Genomic DNA, 23,601 nt, shown 5'->3' on the forward strand with positions numbered 1-23,601 from the left:
TTCTTGCTTTTTAGCCCGAGGCACTTCTCTACATCTGCTAGAACTTGGGTGGAGCAGAAGGATGGGAGTTGTTTTCATGGTCATTTGTGGCATTATGTTTTCTAGAAACACCAAAAATGAAGTAAAACACTTTTACGGTATAAAACCAATATTTTTGGTGTGCTAAAACATGAATAGCCAGGTTAATGCATGCTAACATGTTAATCAGCACATAATACATAGAGAATTATGTAACTAGATGTTAGTCTAGATCTAATCTAAGTGTTGTTTTATAAACTGAACATCCATAAATAATCCATGTAGCTGGCTTCATTTCTGGGTCTATTTCAGGTAACCAGCCCCTGCAGAGATATTTTTAGCTGTATTTTTCATTTTGAGGGAGAAGGTAATACCCTAAAGATCACAGCAGAGTTTTTGTTTTTTGATCAAACTACATGGAAAGTTTTATCAAACAGGTATGAGGTAAAGTGTTGCCTCCCTCTCTTTGTCATGTCCCCCTTTTTAAGCCCTGTGATCGAAGCTCCCCAGTGCATAACTCGATTCCAGTAGCAAAATCGAGTGGTAACAAGGTTGCTTTCAGTTTTCGCACACAATGGGAGTGTTCAGATGCTTTCTCACTTTTCTTAAAAAAATATTCTTTTATGTGCCAAGCTTTGTGAATAAATCTATCCTGCCAGCATCAGAGCACGCATGGTTCTTTCAGCAGACCTTTTGACTTGTCATGCAAGAAAAGCGCAAGCTGAACTAAAAATATTAACAACGCCTCAGTCCCAGCAATTACTGCAACACTATCCTGATTAATTCCCATTTTAGACTGTGTTTGACAAATCAAAATGTGTGCTGTGGAAAAGCTCTGTTCAGTTTAATTTTCCCTTCGCCGTGGGCTGCCCACTGCAATGACTCTACATGCATACATTACAATTATTAGTGTTGAAATAGTTTGCAGAAATGAATGGACATGGTGGAAATTGTACATATGGAACACTAGACAGGAGCTACTATGCAATGCTTGTACTATATACTATACTATATTCGGAATGATTGCCGTACAGCTACCTGTGCATGTCAGAGAAAGAGAATGTAAATTTACTGGAATTACCATCCACATGTAAGTATATTACCCAATGAATAAATATAACATTTGTGGTTATTATCGTGGAGACTGAAACAAATATTGAGGGAATAATGTGGAAAAAAAATATATAAATAAAATGTGCTATGGTCAGATATATTTTCTAAGTGAATTGGCTATTTCACAAAAAAAGAAGAATGGGACAGAGGCGTATCTATCAGTCTTGTCTGTAGTCTTACTCGAGTAATATGGAAGACAAATCACGCAAAGGCTTTGTGTGGAGTTTTCTTATCTTCTATTCTATATGGTTAAAACAGTTGGCTTGAGGCAATGCATAATTAGAACAACTCATAAGCTTTGGATAAGCAGTCAAAAATGATTAACAATAAAAACAAGTAATATCTTGCTGTACTAAATGGCCTTATTCACTATCTAAAAGCAATGGATAAATTGTTCAAAATAGTTCAAACAATTGGCTTAAAGGTAAATTATGTATGTTGAATAATAAGTGAACGGTTAAAAAATAAATAGCCAAAAGTAACTACTGAAAGTGTTGAAATAGTCAGATGAAAATAATGAACATGTTTGAATTTAAAGGCCAGTGCTAAATGGCTAAATAAAAAAAGTTGAAATAAATATCAAAATGTCATGCAATGACCATAAGGAGCTAAAATCTGGAGCTAGAAATTGCCAAATGGTCAATTATCATTTAAAAGCAATGGACGGATGTTTGAAACTGTTAGCAATGGTCATTCAAATAATGATCAAAAGGTGAATTATTGTGAAATATACAGTGAAAGTAATTGTTAAATGATTAAAGTTGATGTGATGAATGTGAAATGATTAGAGAGGAGCAACATGGTTGACATAGTTGGCTAAAACTGATAAACATTGCTAGAAATGTTTGAAGTAGTTAGCTAAAAGAGATGAACATAGTTGAAAAAAAAGAGCTAAAAGTGATGAACATGGTTGAAATAGCTACCTAAAAGAGATTACATGCTAGTTGTCCAAAAATGATGGATGAAGTAATTAGCTAATAAATGGAGATGGTTGAAATAATTAGCCAAATGTCATAAACATGGTTGAAATAGCTAGGTGAAAGTGATAACACATGGTTAAAGTGGTTAGCTGAAAGCGAACAAATGGCGAAAAGCGAAAACAATGGTTGAACTAGTTAGCTAAAAGAGTATGGTTAAAATAGTTAGCTAACAGATGGACATGGTGGAAATATTTAGTTAAAAGTGATAAACATGGCTGAAATAGCTTAAAGTGATGACCTTGGTTGAAATGGTTAGCTAAAAGCAACTGCAGTGTCAACATCATAGACAAGCAGTTGAAACTGGCAGCTAAACACAATGAAAAGGTTAAAATACATAAATGTAATGGGAAAATGGGGTAGGCTAATAGCTAAAGCAATGGAATAGCAGAAAACCAAAAAGATGCATCAGTGCAGTCCAGGTTTTGATTAAGTAACAATATAAATGCAAGCTTGACCAAACTGACCAAATATTGACACATTAGAATCAGTTGAAATGAAAATATTAAGGGTGATGTGGACAAAAATGTGGGCCACCTCAGTTTATTTGTGAGAGACTGTGAGGCTACACCAGCCACAAAAAAAGTCAAAACTACTGAAGACGAATTTCGTTTTTTGCATTCTCATCATTAAGCAAGTAATTTACCACATCTTCCAAAATTCACGTGTTCTATATACATCTTGTCAGCTCACATTGCTTGTCTTGGTTCATATTCTATCCTGATACAGTCTATTTTAAACCTGAGATATTGTTACAGCCACATAATGTTGACACTGCATCTTTTTGCTGCTTAGTCCTAAATGGGGCAAGTGTCCTGAGACGCTGGTGAGTCATCCAAAGGCCCGTCAAGACATCCTTCCACTTATATTTAACAGCTGTAATGAGACATTCACTTCCCAGTACTGTCATGAAAAAAAAATGACAAAATGCTCACAAAGTATGTCAAACAAAAATGTATTTATTCTCAGTGGTAAAGACGAGAGTGCTCAGTAGACGGTGACAAACAAGTGAGAATGTGTCAGTGACGCCGCCACACTTGACGAGATATTGGAACAACGTTTCCAGAACGTTCTCTTTTGGGTCACCTGTGTGGCCAGCCCCCACAGAATTCAGTCCAAACACATAATAATGCCAGTGGGTAAAAAGAAAAACAAAAGAAATCATCAAACAGCCACAGGTAGATTAGGTTTTCTCTTGTTTTTCCTCCTGTGAATCAAGAAAATCCCAGTCCTGTGTGACTCAGCTTCAACCGAAGAAGAGTTCAGTCTGGTCATCCCTGCTAACGTCTTTATAGCCATGTTATCCTTTGCTTCACATCCTACGGTAAAGGGTTCTTTGTGCTGAGTGCTCAGGCTGCATTCAGCAAATATATGGCTTGGGTGCTGATGTCTCAACCTTGTTTAAAAGTTTCTGATGAACATATGTCATTAATGGTATCATCAAATATTTCTTAAAAACAGTATGGGACAGAAACGGTGGATGCAGTGTGGAAACTCTGGCCAAAGATGTGCAGAGAAGGAGAATTTCTACAAATGATTTGCCTTTGAGGTGGCATCGCTAGAGATATTTACTAGCTAGATTGTGCATTAGCTATTGGCCACTGAGGTACATTAAATCCAGGGTCAGTCACAGGGTAACTGTGAAACCTACAGGGTCATGTCTTCGATCGTCTACTCTGCATGCTATAAAACAAGGTCTATAATAGGTATACATTAGATTGCTATCAGTCTCTACATAATCAGTGCGTGCTACTTGGGTGTGTGTTCATTTGTGACCCCTACCTCCCTCTCACTTAGCCACATTGAGCATCAAATCAGCATCTTGATGTGCTTCTTTCGCTAATTTTCCCTCTCTTTTTCTCATCAGGTAACGAGTGCTTGCAGCTTCACCCAAGCCAGAGAAGCAAATCAAGCTTGCCTTACCTGTTTCTCTGTTATATTTATCTCTCTCTCAAAATTGGTTTTGCTCATTGGTTCAGTGCTGCAATCCAGGCGGATGTCTGCTCTATCGATTCATTTTTTTCTCCCTTCTGCCTTGACCTTTATCTGTCACATTCGAATTTCTCTCCTGTCAACCTCCCGATGTTCCCACTCATATGAGTATTTTCCATTGTCTTCTTGTCCTTTCATTTATTCATCTCCATCGCAAGTCCCTTTTCCTCCTCCATCTTTTGCGCCTCCCCTCCCCCGTATCTTTCAATCTGGTGTGTGTGTTGGTGTTCATGTGGAGTGTGTTTCTTTGCCTTTGTGTGTGTGTCACAGTGCACTGAGGTCGTGGCAGGAACGGGACTTCTGTCGGAGGATCTTGCTGCCGCGGTTGCGGCTCATCTCCCTGTAGCGGCCCCGATCCCGTTCCCGGTCTCGGCCATATGAGCGCGGCACAAGCCCAGCCAGGAAGCGCTTGGCCCTGCTCGTTAGGCTCTCCCTGCGACCCGCCCCGGGGTCGCCATCTGTCCAGCCGGGGCCCACACAGTCGCCCCTGGCAGCCCTCACTGCCGCCTCCAGCAGCTCATTGGTACCATGGTCTAAGGAGGCTGAGAGCTCCAAGTACAGGCAGTCGAACATCATGGCGCTGGATTGGGCCTCTGGTGACAGAGAGAAAGATCTTTTTTTTAGAAACATTTTTAAACGGTGCTCATTTTAAACAACCAAGGCTTCACACAGCGGCAGCTGCATTCCCCAATTAGAGGAAGCAGTTTGAAATTTACAGACCTTAGATCATGAAAGCAGCATGTTAACCATCCAGCTGCTGTGTGATGGGTATCAGCACGAGATCAGAGAGCTCACTGCTCTGCTGCTGTAAGGGAGACTCTATCAGCTTCTTAAGTGTTTGTCACTCCTGTCACACCAGATTGTGACAAATTAAATCAGTCTGCAGCATCTCACTGTGTCCGGACGGCACTCTCTGTTTACAACGCTTCTGCAATCTTGCCTCAAATATTTGACAGTGAAAGAAAAAAGTAATAATGTAGAGACTCTTTTTTTTTGCCATCATAAACCCAAAATGCCATTTCTCATTAAGGATAGACATGAATGTTCATGTTGACCCTGAAAATAGTAATAGTAATAGATGAAAAAGAGCATTTATATCATGTGCCCGTCATCAACAAATTAATTTTGCTCGTTGGTCAGCAGTTAAGGTAGATCACATGGTATTGCGGAAGGTAAGTAGAAAAGTAAGTAGACCTTAATGGTTGTTTTGTCAAACTGGTTGATTCAAGGACCCTATAAAGGGCACAATAAAGTATGAAACTCCATATTCTGACAAAGAAATATGGAAAGCCTTGGAAACTTTTTTGAAGAAAATTGGTTGAAGTCACACAACAAGAAACTATTTGCAGCACAAACACTGCCGAAGATATGTGCATCCAATTTTCTCCTAGGAATTCCATCTTGTATTTCATTTTTTTCAACTGCTCAGTCATTAATATAAACACAGATGGATTCCTATGTTTTGACAAAATTAATTGCTTTTAACTACCATGTAAGGCCCAAATGCATATTTTGTGTATTTGTTAAATTCGCCAGTGTAAAGAGAGACAGAGGGAGAGACAGTTGTGGCTGAAAGGCTTAATGTTGGCATTTGCTCAGTTGTATAAGCTCAAATCTCTTGGCTACAGCTCAAATGGGGAAATGGCTCCAATCTCAACGTGACTCTCCTGGATAAGGACAGGTGACTGAGCTTGTTGTTGACATGGCTCGGTATCTCTGCTAAAAGCTCCTGTCTGTCCCTGGTCAAACAAGCCAGCGTGATAAGGAAAGCTGGCAGATACCTATCATTCTGCAACAAAATGGACTTCATTGTTAGCTCAAATGGCTTTTTTCCCCCCAACTGTACTTCACCTCTGCTCCTTCACAGAGAATATCTGAGAGCTAACAGCTGTGTGCTGAAAAGGTTTTTAAAGCTTATTATTGGCGTTCATAATCACGGTATGGGTATGAAAAAATACTTAAAACGATTGCAAAGTAATGGCAGCAGGAAGAGGACGCAGCCGTGGATGAATTATGTGTGGGTTATATAAGGACATTTTTTTGTTGAGTGTTAGTTCAGACGGTAATTTTGAGCTGAAATACTGATAAAAACGCAGACGATCTACCCACAATGGGACCAAAACACAGCACAAAAGTAAAGCGAATGGAATAAGATAAGCACTTGAAAACATCAATAAGGGATAACAGAGGAAAACTATGTGGCTGTAATTTTAGATTGAATATGCCAGAACTACTGAGTAGCTCTCATTTTTTTCATTAATTGCCCTATTTTTTTCTCATTCTGTCATTTGCAGCTGGCAAGTTGGAAAGGAGAATAATGCTTCCACTCAGACAAATGAAAACACAGATCATTACCTATTTCCAGGTAATAGGGTTCATTTCAGACTCTCTCTGTTTAGTTGTGACGCTGCAATTTCACATTCTCATAATAAAACAATCAAAATTTAAGTGATACAATGCTTAATCTGCCTAGGGTAAAAAAAAAGAGTACAGTTAGACAAGGTCCACTCGCTAACTTTTTATGGAGCTTTTAAAGGTTATTTTTTGGTGGATGGAGTTTGCATTGCCGTCTCTTGCCAAGCTTACATGGACACTAGTAACATGGAAGCCAGACCCACTTCCTTGCCAATGATTTTTTTTTTTTTTTTTTTTTTTGTGGTGGAAATGATGACAGCAGATTTGTAGTTTGTAAAAACCAAAACAATTAGCTAATATTTTCTGCAGAACTATAGCCTGAAAGTCAGCACGACTTCCCCTGCCTACAAAATGCTTGCAGCTGAAAGTTGTCTGGAGTCGCTCTGCTGGGAACTGAGTATGCTCCGGCAAAGATCTGCCAGACCAATCAAATCATTTGGGAAGGGCTTCATATGGTGATAGACAGAAGAGTAACAGTACTGTAGTCACACACTTCACCTGGATTGAATTAGTTTACTACAAAAATGACCACCGTTGCTTAATGTCACATTCTTCATTGCTCTGATTGCTTGTATGATTATCCAATTGACTACAGAGACTTGTTTGTCCCTCTCTGTCATGTGAAGCATGCCCAATAATGAAATCCTAAACACTCGATCTCATTGTTTCTCTCTGGATGGATAAATACTTTCACATTTTCTGACATGACAGGTTTTGAGGGACAGAAACATGGCAGAAACAAAAGAGTGGGTTGTTTAAAACAAGGCTAGTACCACTGAAAAATATGGCTCTATTGCCCCATATTTGTCAACCTCTCAGTCTCTCCACTTGCAATAAAGGTTTCTCAGACAATAACTTTAAAAGATGTGGGTCCATCTTGGTCCATATTTCTCCACTGAATGAATCAAGTGTTGTCAATAACATTGTGAAACACTTTTCCAAACACATATTATCAGATCATTTTATTAAGGAGTCGATGTAAACTGTTAATTTGCATATTTCCTAGACCATTCCCAAGACGATTAATTAAACGAAGGCTACAAATTATGGCCGAGATCTAGAAAAAGAGAGTCGGGTTGTAGAATAACAAAGCCTTCTTATGTGGGCAGATATGAAGATCTTAACTGAATGTGACTCTTACCAATATTGTCTGAATCAGGCTGAGTTTCCTGTGTTCACATGGAAAGAATCTGTTCCTGAAGGTGATTAGCTAAATACTTAGAGCCTCATTAAATCTACCTTGTTAACATTCTGAATTGTTGACATCGCACTGTAACCTGTAGTCTGTTTTTTGTGGGGCTGCATTAACACAGCATGAATATATACTGTACATTTCAGTGTTACAAAGGCATTACAGAAAAAAAAAATTAAAAAAAAGATTTGATCTGGGTGTAATAATCCAACTGCACGGCAGCTGTTTGCCTGCTGCAGTGTCACCTAATAGAGCATGAGGTGAAAGTCAGACAAAACAAGGCAAATCCCAAACCAGATCAACAGGACTCACACTAATGCCTCTGACAGCTGATTGAATCGCCTTTTAAAAGAGTGCTTGGGAAATTAAATTGAAGAGGAGAGGAGAGGAGAGGAGAGGAGTGGAGACAAGGAAAACTAAAGGAAAGAAGAGAATGAGACGGGAGGGGGTAGGATGAAACAGGAAGCGAGAAGACGAGGTGAAGATTGAAGAGCAACCAAAAGGAGAGTAGGAAGAAGATCAAAAACCAGAGTGAACAAGTCAAGCAAAAAGAGAAGAAAGGATGATGATAATGAGACAAGTGAAGAGGAGACAACGAAAATGGAACAGAATAAGGAGTGAGGAAAAACTGAACAAGGGCAACTGAGAGAGTACAGGAGCGATAAGATAATGAGAAGAAGAGGTGGTGAGGTAGAGAGGTGAGGAAAGTAAGTGAGGACAAGAGAGGTGGGACCAGGAGAGGAGAGGACAGGAGCAGGAACGAGATGAAACTAGATAAGAAAACAAGAGGAAAGCGTGGAGTGGAACTGAATTGAGGAAAGGAGAGAAACAAAAGAGGAGCAGAAGTGAGAGGGGAGGAGAGAGGAATCAAGGGATGGGATCTCAATATGTTCGCTGACAAGAAGAAAAAGAAACGGACAGAAAGAGACAGATGGAGTGACGTGACGGAGGATATAAAATGAATAGGGAGAAACTTGAGTCACATGGAAAGAAGAAGGGGATGATGAAAGGAGATGAAAGGCAAGATGGTCGATGAAATGAACCTGAATGGGAAGAGGAAGGAAACCGAAAGAGGCGGACAGACAGAGGGGAGAGACAGAAAGAGAGAATGTCGACTCAGCAAACGAAGCCAGAGTGCATATTAATCAAAACCCAGAGGAGCAGGGCCACACCACCACCACCACCACTACCACCACATTGAGCCATGAATAAATATGTTCCCAGTGTGACAGTGTGTGTTTCACAGTGTGTGCTATGGATGGAGAGAGCTGTAGCAAGAGGGGGAAGGTGAGAGATAGAGGAATAAAAGTGTCACTGTACATGCCATAAATAGGCTTTACAGCTTCAGCACTCTCGGGCCGACCCGGGGTTCTTTAAGGAGAACGTTAGTTAGTCAAGCAGGCCAGTCAGCTTCCTGTCAGGCTCACATATCAGAAAGAATACATGTGGCCTGTCCGGAAAGAACATAAGAACGTTCTTGTCAGGCGCCCCGGGAACGGAGATGGAGCATTTCCATATCGCTGACCACATTGGGCTGTTGTTGTTGTTGTTGGGGGGTTTTTTTGGAGAAGAGAGAATATGCTGAGTATAGGCATCATTCATTCCTTGCCTCCCTCCCTGCCTCCGTCCATCTGCTCATATCATCAAGTGTACACCGAGCAGTGACAGAACTAGAGTGGACAGCCATGTGCGGGCGCCAGTGTGCACACATTTTACACTTGCTGCCTCTGTTTAACCTGCACATTAAAGAAAAACACACTAGATGTGCTGCTAAGTTGGTTCCACTGACGTCCCTGTCCAAAAGTGTGCAGTCATAACGTTTCCTATTACCAGCCTGAAGTAAAAAAATGCAGGGCCTTACTTAACCTAAACACCAAGATTGGTCTAAATGTTGTTATAACTCTAATCATAAACCTAAATTCTACAGTTAAAAACTCTGCATGACCATGACCTACTTTACTCAGAAAGCATACAATAAGAGTGAACTTAAATACTTGCTAGCATTAACAGCCAAAACCTTTCTTTACATTCACTCTAAAACAACATTAAAGCTACACATTTGCATTTTTGGCCACTAGGGGGCATAAGTACCACAAAAAAACTCATCCATTACCTGTTATAGTGTCACCTCATCGGAGAAATGGATGGATAAATATTACTGAGGCTTCAGGGCTTTCTTTCAAGAACACTTTGTGGTTTACAAAACTTAAAAAGCTACAGTGCGGAACGACTGGCAGTGAGAGTAATTACACAAACCCTGCAGAGCCATGTGTATGATGAATGCCTGGAGGGTAGAGTCCCCCAGTCCATTCTGTTCTTTCAGTGCTCTCCAACAAGGAAAAGACACATCAGTGATAATCTGTGTTTTCCCACTTGGTTGATCTCTTACTTTTTTAGACTGTAATCCCTTCCCATAACCTTCAAAATTGTCAATTTAAATGATCAGCGTTAGAGATGCTTTTGTCTGACTATCCCCGATGAAGTGAACACGTTAGCAAACTACAAAATGCTGCATGTACCTGGCACACACAGAGCATTAGCATCCCCAACATGTTTCTGCCTGTTTCTTTTAACCGTGTTTCTGCCTGCGCTCCTGTGCAGAATATCAGAGTCTCTGTCTAGATATTTATTTCAACTCTGCTTTCTGGCCTCTCCAGCTTTGTTATCTGTAGTTTTGTCTAAGGGTTTTTTAATAGCACTGGGTCTCAATCAGCCTGGGATCCAATCAGTCTCTGTCTATCTACAGTCAGAAAATCAAAAGAAAAGGGCTTGAAGGGAAACTAAAGCCTGGCAGAGCTGCAGAGATGGGTTCTCAGTCAATCAGAGAATCACAAAAGATGGAATCTGCACTTTATAAATAACCACTAAAGGACTACAATCTGATAACATGGACAGGCCAGGAAAATTTCAGATGAGCACTGCAACTCTTATACAATGGTGTTCCATAAAGAGGTTGCAATCAAAACAGTGATGCTTGACAAACCCAGTGCATGGATGTAAAACTAGAGTAGCCTTGTCTTGCTAAGACATTCACAGACAGATGGTCTAAGAACCCAAAGTGGTTCATTCTAGGACAGAAAAATAATCTCACTCCCCGAGCACACACCACCACACGTTCAAACAATGCACCTCACATATCTCCCTAAACTGAGGCTCCCATTCATGCACGCCATTCTCACACATTTGCCCTTCCCCATGTCACTCCTCTACTTCTCGCCTCTCTTATCACAGCCCTTGCTTTGAAACAGCCCCGCTGACATCGGGCATTGAGAAGACGGAGAGAGACGAGGGGTCCTGCTTGTTAACTCGTTTGATGTGTTTATGTGCGCGCCGCCAGTTGTGCACATATGGCGAGAACAAACATACATAAAGATAGCAAAAGCAGCGGTGTCCTGTAAGAGGGAGATAATCCGAATGGAGATGTGCCATCTGGAAGACAAAACATGAACTAGCACAGCCAAGGGACTCGCAGAGAGTGGATTCATTTACATAGAAAATACAGAGAAAATTGAGATGACTGTGGAGTTTTTCAGTACGTGCCATATATATACGTAATAACAAATTCCAATCAAGGTCAAACTGTAATGTCACTCTTTCATCCTTTGCAGCTGCCATCCATCACTCTGCACCCAGTTTCTATTTGAAACTAATGAAATTTAGATAATGGGCTGGCCTGGCAGCGCTCCATAAACATTCACTTAGAAAGTCGAGCAAAACTCTACCCTAACTGGATTCAGTGCAGAACTGTGTGTGTTTCTTCTTCAGTGAATTCATTTTGCCAAGTCCTTGCTTCAGTGTTGCGTGCCAAAAATGTAAGGCTTGCTGCCCGGCAGTGATATTTACTAAAGTACAGTGAACTCTTACGTCTCTTGGATTTATTTATTTTTATACAGTTATTGCACCAAAGCAGCATTACCACACACTTACAAAATTACCTATCGTCCTGATGTAATTTTTGCTGAATAATCCCTCAAAGTGCAGGCGTATTTGGCCAGAAATTATTTGACATGGATTACACATGACATTTGTTATATCCGAGTTGTAGAAATGCTACGAGCAGCAGTTTGAGGCTTGACCACGGCAAAATGCTAATCTCAGCATGATAATAAGATCACATGGACACAAGCATTCCACTAATAATCTGAATAAAAGCACAATCGAAGTAAAGATGCCTCATGTAACCACCAAACAGATTGCCCTTGATCTGGCCTGATAGGTAGGGAGAGGGGTAGTGTAAACCCTTGATAATCTTTTTAGTACAAAAAGATCAGCGACTAATAACCATGTAAACACTTCATCCCACCATTTCTCTCTGGATGGAAAGAACACGTTTGCCCTATGCAGGGTAAACATCACGTGACATGACGAGTTTCCGGGAGGCACAGAAACAGGGTGTTTGAAAGGATGAACAAATCTGAATTAAAATGTGGGGAGTGTATGTTTCAGTCCATCTTGTTCATCTTTTTCTATTGAATGAATGCAGTCTTATAAATCAAGTTGGGGAAAAATGGGCAGATTCAATGCTCCACAATGGGCAGAACCACTCGATCAAAATCTTATCAGATCATTTTGTTGGAATCTTTAAGACTGGTTTCAGTCTGATTGAAGTTGTAAATGTACATGTTAATTATAACATATGATAGGTGAGGGTGACGGGATGTCCTGAAGGTGGCACTAGCTGAAAGGTCACGATTGTGTGTGGCAAATTTTAAGGAAATCCCTCCAACAGCTGTTGAAACACTGCATGCAGAATGACAAATGCAGCTATACAATTCAGAGATAATTAAAATCGACAGAATCTGACTAATAATTATTATTATTCATGAACATGTTTTTCTGAATACAAATTAAAGAATGATAACAAGTTGGCTTCCGTGTTTTAAGCCTGCCCTACAGAGCTGAAGAGAAAATAGTTTTTGATTTGCATCCGATTGGCCGATTTGTAGATTTGTGATCCAGTGTGGTAAAATAATAAAACATAAAAATGCCAAGGGGGACGATGTATGGGATCTTAACCTGTTCCAGACAGTATATACAGCCCTCTTCAGCAACATCGGATGATAAAATTATCTTCCCAAGAGGTCTTGCCCGCAGAGTATTTATTGTAAACAGTGAAGAAATTGATTTTACTGATCAAAGATAGATCCCTCAAGAGCCCTTCTAATGGAGATGATGTCAGCCTTGAAAAAGATTCATGGTAAAAAATCGGGGCAGAGAGACGGATGAGACAAGACAGGGAAGAGGATAAATAGAAGGGAAAGATGAGTAATTGTACAAAGCACGGTGTCATTGTTCTCTGGGGAAAACGTGTGTGTGTGTGTGTGTGTGTGTGTGTGTGTGTGTGCATCTTGTCCATTACAGCCAACAGCACAAGGCATCAGTATTGAACAGATCACTGTAATTACCAAAAAAACTTTCGACTTAAGATTTTCCGTAAGATCCTTGCAAGGCCTTAATAGAAATAAGTGCTTTCAAATTTTCCGTGTTTCATTGCAATCTAACCGCTTACAGAGCCCGGCCCCCCCTTAGTTACTGTTGCTATGCCTGTCAAGCTTGCTGTCCATTCGTGTACAGCTTGTTTTCAACAGTGACAGCTCTAGCACTAGAAATTCCTATTCATTTAAAAAAGCCATGGGTCAGTGATTTCAGAAAGAGGTATAGACAAAACCTGCAATCATCAAATTTAGCCACTGAAATGACAACTGGCACAATGCTGTTTTCTTTTTTTTGTTGCTGTCTGGACTCTAGCTTTATGCTCATTTCTCAAGATAATGTATTTGTGTCTCATTACATATGTTTATATGACAATAGCAAAAAGTCGTTTCAATATGAAGACTCCATTTGCAAGCTGAGCTGCTGTTAACGCAGGCATGTGTGTGATAACAGCAAGTCAATGCACACAGACACCTAAAAATAAAACGGTGGGAAAGGCAATAACGATATGAGTAAATTGGTAGTCCTTTTGGGAGCTTTTCAAAAGGGGCCCAGAAAGAAATGCTGAATAGTGCCCGGTTACTTTTACAGTCTTACACAGTTGTGAAGTTAGATTGCATCACATGCTTAACAGGAAACTTCACAGATGCTCCTTGGGTCCAATCCTAAACTTTCACACGCTGCAGGATTTAAAATAACAGTGTAACACACACTACAGGATGTTATTTTGACTTTTTTTGTGCCAGATCGGGGAGCACTGAACGCACGTGGTCTCTCGGGGAAGCAAATGTAAACATAACTAAGACTGCAGTGCAACAATTTGCTGTAAATCTACTGATCCAAGCTCCGGTTTAGTAGGTGCTGGCCTGCGGGCTGGATCACCAACAGCGTTGCCAGATCAGCCAGTTTCATGCGCAGCTGGGTGGTTTTAAATTAAATTTTGCAGGTAAAAATAGAGTTAACAAAATTTGGGCTGGTTTGGGATTATTTTGGCAGTTTCTCTAATTACTTTTTAATGCTGATTTGAAACAAAACAGACGCGCATTTACTCCTTCCTGAGGCACTCAAACTGCTGCAGACAGCCTGTTCTTTAAAGGCAGGATCTGACAAACTCTGCTATTCGCGTTTGTGCAAAGAGGAAGATACTTATTGTGTTTTCATTCCTGTCTTCACATAACAAGCAGTGTTTGATACAGTTGACTCTAAAGAGTGCAGAAGCTCCACAGGGCTGTCACTGAACTACATGACATGTCAGGTGGCTTCATAGTAGCTAGATATGATGTGGTTGGCTGGTGGATTTTTGTCTGTATGATTTCATTGCTTCGACTGCATTGATTTGCATGATAGACTGCACTTGTGTAACCAATCAGTGTGGTTAAAGTCCTAAACAAAATATCGACCTCGTGATTGTTGGCGGTTTTGTGTGGATTTTGATGGTTTTTGACCACTTTTGGGATGGATAACATCAGCTGTATCTGGCAACATTGCTTAACAACTGTCAAACCAGCCAACAGAAGAAGTGGCAGGCAGTAGTACAGTCCCTGACAAAAGTCTTGTCACTTATCCATTTTGTAGAAACAACAGTTTATAACCTGACTTTTAGTTAATCCATTGGTTTTAGAAATGGCTCATATGAAAGCTAAAACCCTCCCAAATTATGTTTGATATACTAAAATAAAGATTGATCATTTAATGAACACAGAAAGGTCAGATTTTGGCAAGACAAAAGTCTTGTCGCCTACAGAAAGTAATGTGAAAATTGAACAAATCATTTACTTCAAATACAAAAATATGATGCATAACATCAGTGAATTAAGTACTGGTGCTGTGAGATCCATATTTAATATCTTGTATGACTTCCATGAGCTTGAAGGACTGCATCCATGCGGTTCGACAATGATTCATACAATTTATTGATGAAGTCATCAGGAATAGCAAAGAAAGCAGTCTTACAAGAATAAGAAAAAGATTTAAAGAGACTGGAGATGTTTTTGACCAGCCCAGGTCCGGCAGACCCCGCAAGACAACTGCTCGGGAGGACCTTTTGTTGGCTCGAAAATCCAAGGCCAGCCCCTTTTCCACTGCAGCAGAGCTCCACCAGGCCTTGTCACCTCAAGTCCCCGTGTCAACCAGAACAGTTTGTAGAATCCTGTCTCGAAATGGCCTCCATGGTAGAATCAGTGCCCAGAAACCAGCACTAAACAAAAGGCAATTAAAAAAACGTGTGGCATTTGCCAAGGCCCACAGCCTGCTAAAAGGATGGACGCTGGAAAAGTGGCAGAAGGTGGATTTCTCAGATGAATCTTCGGTTGAATTACATCACAGCCGCCGCAAATATTGCAGGAAACCTACTGGAGCTCGCATGGATCCGAGATTCACCCAGAAAACAGTTAAATTTGGTGGCGGAAAAATCATGGTCTGGGGTTACATCCAGTATGGGGGTGTGCGAGAGATTTGCAGGGTGGAAGGCAATATCAATAGCGTAAAATATCAAGAAGTATTAGCTACCTCTTACATTCCCAACCATAAAAGGGGTCAAATTTTGCAGCAGGATGGTGCTCCATCGCATACTTCCATCTCTACATCAAAGTTCCTCAAGGCGAAGAAGATCAAGGTGCTCCAGGACTGGCCAGCCCAGTCACCAGACATGAACATCATTGAGCATGTCTGGGGAAGAATGAAAGAGGAAGCATGGAAGACGAAACCAAAGCATCTTGATGAACTCTGGGAGGCATGTAAGACTGCTTTCTTTGCTATTCCTGATGACTTCATCAATAAATTGTATGAATCATTGTCGAACCGCATGGATGCAGTCCTTCAAGCTCATGGAAGTCATACAAGATATTAAATATGGATCTCACAGCACCAGTACTTAATTCACTGATGTTATGCATCATATTTTTGTATTTGAAGTAAATGATTTGTTCAATTTTCACATTACTTTCTGTAGGCGACAAAACTTTTGTCTTGCCAAAATCTGACCTTTCTGTGTTCATTAAATGATCAATCTTTCTTCAGTGAAGCAAATTTATTTTAGTATATCAAACATAATTTGGGAGGGTTTTAGCTTTCATATGAGCCATTTCTAAAACCAATGGATTAATTAAAAGTCAGGTTATAAACTGTTGTTTCTACAAAATGGATAAGTGACAAGACTTTTGTCAGGGACTGTAGAAGAAAGGCTAGACAATTTACAGTTACTTGAAGACCTGAAGACAGAGGAGGATCTAAGAGGGGAAGCGTGTCTACAAGAGGAAGCTGGAGGACCAGCTGCAGCAGAGCAACGTCAGCAGAGTCTGGTTGGGCCTTAAAATCATCTCTGGCCATGAGGGAAATAACCAGCAGCCTGAGGAGGACCAGAAGGGGTTGAATGACCTGAATATCTTCTTCAACAGATTTGATGAGTCGCCCGCCCCTCCTCCCTCCTCGCCTTTTCTGCTGCAATCACTGCCCTTGACACCCATTATGACCTGCTCCACCCCCTACCCGCCTTCCGACAACACAGAGGACAGAACCACCCTGCGCCTCCACTGCTCCCCCATCCTCAGACCCACCATTACCTATCCTGGCTCCCTTCCTTTTCTCCCTCTACAATGATGACGAATAAGATGAGGAACACAGAGGACTCATCTGAAACTTTGTAGTCTGGTGTCAGGAAAACTACCTTAAGCTGAATGTTGGTAAAACCATGGAGCTGGTGGTGGATTTGCACAGAGACAAACACACACCACACACATCGGTGAACATCCAGGGAATGGACATACAGATAGTGAACTCTAATAAGTACCTGGGTGTTCATCTGAACAGAAAACAAGACTACACTGACCATGCTAGTGCACTTTATAAGAAAGGCCAGAAAAGACTACCTGCTAAGACCATTTAGGTCCTTCTGAGTGCAGGTAGCACTGCTGAGGACCTTTAATGACTCCACTACGGAGTGGTCTGCTGAAGCAGAAGCATCTCAGCGGCAGACAAAAAGAGACTGAATAGACTGGTGAAGAAGGCCAGCTCTGTTCTGGGCTGCCCTCTTGAGCCTGTGGAGGTGGTGGGTGATCGGAGGATGATAGCAAAGCTCTCATTGCTGATGGAAAACCAGTCCCACCCCCTCCATGGCGCCATAACAACACTGGGCAGCTCCTTCAGCAGCCGACTGCTTCACCCATGCTGCGTGAATGAGCATTACCACAGGTCCTTCCTTCCTGCTGCTGTGAGGGTGTACAACCAAGCCTGCTCCCAGTAGACAAAACACACACTGGACCATCTCGACACAAACAGTGACATGTGTAATATCTGTGCAATAACCTTCTTATGTTTACACATCTTTATTCTCTCATGTGCATTATCATATGTGCCACTTCTTTTGTATTATTTTCTTTTTGCAGTTTTTCACACCATGGGATAAATAAATAATTATCTTATCTTATCTCTTGACATCACTAACAGCTGCTCCGTGTTCTCGTATACTTGTTTATCTCACTGGCTATTAAAGTACCGATGTAATCACCCAGATTGTAAATCCTACATCACCATATTCAATATTAATCACAAATCTGCATCACATAACCAAATAATTCCGACTGAACCTCGGTACCAAGAACGTTCTGGATTATGTTTCTCTGTTGATATTGAGGAGACGGCCTCAGCTCTGTATGAAGTACAAGGCAGGGATGCTAAAGCAGAACCAGAGCCACGATAGTATGTTAAGTGGGAAGTCATATGCTGTGGGGAAAGGCTGATACATGTGTTAGTGTGAACATCCTTTTTTAAATAATCTTAAACCTCAAAACCACAAATTGTAGTTAAAATCGCACATTACATTACAGAGCCCCTCTACAGCGTCCCTCTTTCTACCTACCCTCTGAACTGATTTCACGGGAACGGACGAGGTCGCTCTTGTTGCCCACCAGGATGATAGGTGTGTGTGGCTGGGACTCCCTGAGAAGGAGGCGGAGCTGGGCGGTACGATGGAAACTTCTCCTGTCAGTCACCGAGAAGACCAGGATACACACATCACACTGCAGAGTGGACAGGTCCTGGGGATTCAAGCACAGACACATGCATGCATTATACAAAGCACGCGTTGGTGGGGCAGATCAGTGTGCACATGGAAAGCAGATTGGGTGACAGCTGAGTAGGTATGGAATGTCAGGTAACTAAGACATGTTACACAAGATCCCTTGATGCCACCCGCAAATTGACAATTTGTCCTTGAAAAACTATGTTAAGCTCATTGTCCTTGTTTATGTGTTGGTGCTTTGCCATTGAACGGACATCAGTGTCAATGCCAGGCAGGCAGCACTCAAATTTTTATCACTGTCCCATGAGAGGACGCAGAGGAGGCTTTGCTCAACTTGACGGCGTGCATGTCATGCTTCACTTTGAATCTCCTGACCCTCTTAACAGTGACCACCAACATCCCATTGGGGCTTCCTGTCACAGAGGCTCAATTAGGCCGAGTGGCTCTAGCAGAAACAGCAGCATGTAACAGCCTGGGACCATCTTTGTCCTCGCTCACTTCCTCTCCCTGATTCAGTCAGCTGCATTCACACTGGACTAAAGGTGGCTCAAGGGTGCAGCATGGGCCATGTCAAAGTTCCTGCTTCTGTACATTTGCATTTGTGAGTTCACGTTCGCGTCGGTGTTTCTTCCTTTTAATAAAGAGTAGAAATCAAACCAGAAATCTGAATGCCAACTGAAGAGATCGTGTCCGGTATCACTCATGGTCAAATCCACCCTTAGCTGATCACTCGTTGACTTAATTATTTATCACAAAATAATATCTTGTCAATCTAATATCCGTGAAAGGTCTGCTATGAGGTGGGTGACCATATGGTTCAGGGTTTAGTCAACTGAATTCTCTGCGGTTGTGAACTGCAATATCAAATGCAAATTAACTTTGGACTGAATTCTGACCATGTGGTCATTAAAGCTGCACTAATAACTATTTTTATATAAATAGTAGACCAAATGAGTATGGGTAATGTGACGGGTGATATGTCCTGGTATTGAAGCCACAGATAATCACTGTAAACGTTGTCAGATAGAAGACAGACATGGTCATTTTCATGACCTAAGACAACAAAATAAGCTGTCCATACTTGGCATTAATTAAGTAACATATTTTTTCATCATAATATCCTTGTATCCTTTACTTCAATAGTCGTTGCAGACCAAAACAAATTGTAAAGGAGAGTGTCAAGTATCCAGATAAACAACTTTTTTATGACTATTGTTGCTCCTTATCTGCTAAATATGTTGATATGGTATTTAATATTGTGTAGGTCTCCCTTGTATCTTCAAAACTGTTGTGTCTCTGGTAACAGGATGATGTTAGTGGGGGCCTTTGGGTCCTATGGGTTGAAGGGAGGGGCCTCTGTGGATCATTCCACAGACACTTGATCAGTTTGGGATCTAGTGAATTTGGAGGCCAGGTCAACACCTTGGATCCTGCTGTTTTTTATGTTTTTTGAGTTGTTCCGAAACCAGTGTGAGGCTGCATCCTGCTGGGGATGGCTGCTGCCATCAAGGAGTGTCATTGCTATGGGGTGGGGGTGTCTGGTCTAGGTGGGTGGTACATGTCTAAGTAACATCCACATGAATGCCAGGTCCAAAAGTTTCTCAGCAGAACATTGAATTGTCACAAGATGGTCAATGTTATTTACTTCTCTTGTCAGTGGTTTTAATGTCGCGGCAGATCGCTGTAAATGTGTCATCATTACATTTGTCTGTAGGCCTGTGTGGGGTTGAAGAAGTTAAAACAAAAGACGTTTTATCTTAGTTATGTATCTTAGTATAGTTGAATGTCCACAATCAATACAAACTATTTTTCTCCCAAAGACAGAAACCTGAGACCTGACTCCCCCAGCGTAATGCCACTCAAAGTCACATTCTGGAATACGAGTCACATTATAAAATTACATACATACAGGAACTACCGCTTTATATCCAGTTGTATTTTTTGTGTAGTGAAGCACCGTGGCTGTAAAAAAGTCCAGTATATTTGGGTTCAGTGTTTATAGAGCAGTGCCATAATGTAAAGTTAATATAACAGTCTTGGAGATTTTTCTCCTGACATTACTGTACACCGAGGGCAAGTTATTTGAGGACTGGTTTAAGCATGGATCTATAACCTTTTCGGTGGATTATTTATAAACATGACAAAATCCTACCCTACAGACCCACTAACACAATCACGTTGCATTTTAACTGAAAATACGACTTTGAATCCATAAACACTAGTGACGGAATCAATATGAAAACCTGTTATTCCCACCAGATAACCCAATCTGCCTGCTAGCTTTGGACTTTATACTTTGCGCGTTTGTACAATATGTGTGAGTGTGTGGATGCCCTTGCCCTACATCCACAACCCTGGAGATAAATTTGTGCCCTCCAGAGAGTTTCAGACGCCTGAAAAATTCACATTGTCTCATCCAGCCAAGCACCATCAGACCCCGGAGCAGGAAATCCACGGGGAGCGCCTTGGCACTACGTCTGTTTGATGGAGCACAGGAAAAGACAAGGAGAGGATAAGAGAGGGGGGAGGGAGCCACTGGCCACCTGTCACTGTCCAACTGGATAATGAGGAAGGTAGAATGGAATCAAGAAGACAGAAACAGAGGAACGGAGACAGGGAAACACTAATCTTTGTAAGCAAAGGAGTACAAACCTGAAATGGACATCGATTGGGAGCGTGATGGAGCGCTCCAGGAGGAAAAATGTGACCAAGTACATACGCCTCTCTATCAAATGGAGGCAGACCAACTCAGGACTCTGCCAACTCTCCCTTTCTCCTTGTCTTTCGATTAAGCAGCTCCTCTGTGTTCACAGAGAGCAGGCCATCTGTCAGTACCTACTCCTCCCATACACGTATTCACATGGACTATCACACAAATACAAAAGCAGGGCCCATGAACAGAAATATTCAAATTATCCACAAATACAGTGCTCAGCAAGCATTCAGAGACTTATTAATGAAACCATCTTAATAACAAAAGACCCATCTGGCTGATTGTGACATTTTTTGTCAGGTTTAACTTCACTGTTATCTTCCTGTGCGGTCCTCACCTTGACACAATACAGCTACATACACCAGTGAGCTATAACATTACGAATGATCAGTCATAATCACTGGTCAAGTGAATTACATTATTTCATTATGATGACATCTGTCACTGGGGGGGATATACAGGATTTCGGACAGCAAGTGAACAATTCACTTCAATTTCCATAAAAAAATTGGCTGTTGTGGTGTGTTCTCGGTCTGCAGTGTGGTCAGTACCTCTCAAAAGTGGTCCCAGTGAGGAAAAGTGTTGGACCAGTGACAGCACGGCCAAGGCTCGTTGATGCTTGAGAGGACCGAAGGCTGGCCCGTGTGGTTTGCTCAAACAGATGAGCTACTGTAGCTCAAATTGCTGAAAAAAGTTCATGCTGGTTCTGACAGATGCATGACAGTTTATTCTGTATGGGGCCCAAAGCGCCTACACTGAGCATCATAACTGAACCACGGAGCAATCGCAGAAGGTGGCCTGGTCACATCATCATCACATGGATGGCTAGGTTCCATACATTGCCTATCTGAGGTACATGTGACCAGGATGCAAGGAATACCCTCTTATTATTGCTATGGGCATGTGCTTGGTCCGCAACAACGTGCAGGTGGTAGTAGGTATCAAAGTAAGGCTGGGGTGCTCATTACGTCGATCGCGATTGACCGGTAGATCATGAAGGTAGTGCGGGTAGATCGCGTGCCATTGAAATTTTTTTTTTTAGATGTTAGTCATTTATCTGTTGCAATTCCAAAACAAACAGCAAGACAAACGTTCCGTATATATATACACATACATATACATATACAGGTAGATCACTTTGACTTGGTCTTTGTAAAAGTAGCTCGCAAGCCAAAAAAGTGTGGGCACCCCTGAAGTAAGGAATGCCTCCAGTGTTGTGGCTGATCTCTGTATTTTAACCACTGCCCACCAGCAGTGGGCAGCTGTGCAAGTCACCTGGGGATCAGTCTCGATGGTCTTCAGATGCTTGCTCAAGTCACCTAAGCCTTGGACATAGGGGGATCAAGACTCGTAAATTTAACATAAACATAAATCCTATGAGTAACGTTGCAATCTGGTAGGAAGCCTATTCATTTTTTTTGTGTCTACAGTAGTATATATATGTATATATACACTCACCGGCCACTTTATTAGGTACACCTTGCTAGTACCGGGTTGGACCCCCTTCGTGGCATAGATTCAACAAGGTACTGGAAACATTCCTCAGAGAGTTTGGTCCATATTGACATGATAGCATCACGCAGTTGCTGCAGATTTGTCGGCTGCACATCCATGATGCGAATCTCCCGTTCCACCACATCCCAAAGGTGCTCTATTGGATTGAGATCTGGTGACTGTGGAGGCCATTTGAGTACAGTGAACTCATTGTCATGTTCAAGAAACCAGTCTGAGATGATTCGCGCTTTATGACATGGCGCGTTATCCTGCTGGAAGTAGCCATCAGAAGATGGGTACACTGTGGTCATAAAGGGATGGACATGGTCAGCAACAATACTCAGGTAGGCTGTGGCGTTGACACGATGCTCAGTTGGTACTAATGGGCCCAAAGTGTGCCAAGAAAATATCCCCCACACCATTACACCACCACCACCAGCCTGAACCGTTGATACAAGGCAGGATGGATCCATGCTTTCATGTTGTTGACGCCAAATTCTGACCCTACCATCCGAATGTCGCAGCAGAAATCGAGACTCATCAGACCAGGCAACGTTTTTCCAATCTTCTATTGTCCAATTTTGGTGAGCCTGTGCGAATTGTAGCCTCAGTTTCCTGTTCTTAGCTGACAGGAGTGGCACCCGGTGTGGTCTTCTGCTGCTGTAGCCCATCCGCCTCAAGGTTCGACGTGTTGTGCGTTCAGAGATGCTCTTCTGCATACCTCGGTTGTAACGAGTGGTTATTTGAGTTACTGTTGCCTTTCTATCAGCTCGAACCAGTCTGGCCATTCTCCTCTGACCTCTGGCATCAACAAGGAATTTGCGCCCACAGAACTGCCGCTCACTGGATATTTTCTCTTTTTCGGACCATTCTCTGTAAACCCTAGAGATGGTTGTGCGTGAAAATCCCAGTAGATCAGCAGTTTCTGAAATACTCAGACCAGCCCGTCTTGCACCAACAACCATGCCACGTTCAAAGTCACTTAAATCACCTTTCTTCCCCATTCTGATGCTCGGTTTGAACTGCAGCAGATCGTCTTGACCATGTCTACATGCCTAAATGCATTGAGTTGCTGCCATGTGATTGGCTGATTAGAAATTTAAGTTAACGAGCAGTTGGACAGGTGTACCTAATAAAGTGGCCGGTGAGTGTATATATTCCTTTGCGTTAATTCCTCTAAACAGTGAAGCTGAGATTCTCATGCCAAGATTGTTGCATTGCCATAAATTCACAATTG

The 23,601-nt window shown here is 41.7% G+C and overlaps 1 protein-coding gene across 1 annotated transcript in view; it reads right to left on the reverse strand.

Annotated features, from left to right (window-relative positions):
• Window positions 1–4,363: 4,363 nt before the first annotated feature.
• Window positions 4,364–23,601, reverse strand: part of rem2 (RAS (RAD and GEM)-like GTP binding 2) — a 32,837-nt gene continuing 13,599 nt past the window's right edge. Inside the window, exons 4-5 of the mRNA XM_084546565.1 lie at window positions 17,996–18,173; window positions 4,364–4,693 (exon numbers count right to left, since the gene is read on the reverse strand). Of these exons, the coding sequence (XP_084402691.1) occupies window positions 4,365–4,693; window positions 17,996–18,173 (507 nt within the window). The 3' untranslated portion in view covers window position 4,364. The remainder of the gene's footprint in view (window positions 4,694–17,995; window positions 18,174–23,601) is intronic.

The sequence above is a fragment of the Chelon labrosus genome (assembly GCF_963514085.1).
Source record: "Chelon labrosus genome assembly, chromosome: 6".
NCBI classification, from domain to species: Eukaryota; Metazoa; Chordata; class Actinopteri; order Mugiliformes; family Mugilidae; genus Chelon; species Chelon labrosus.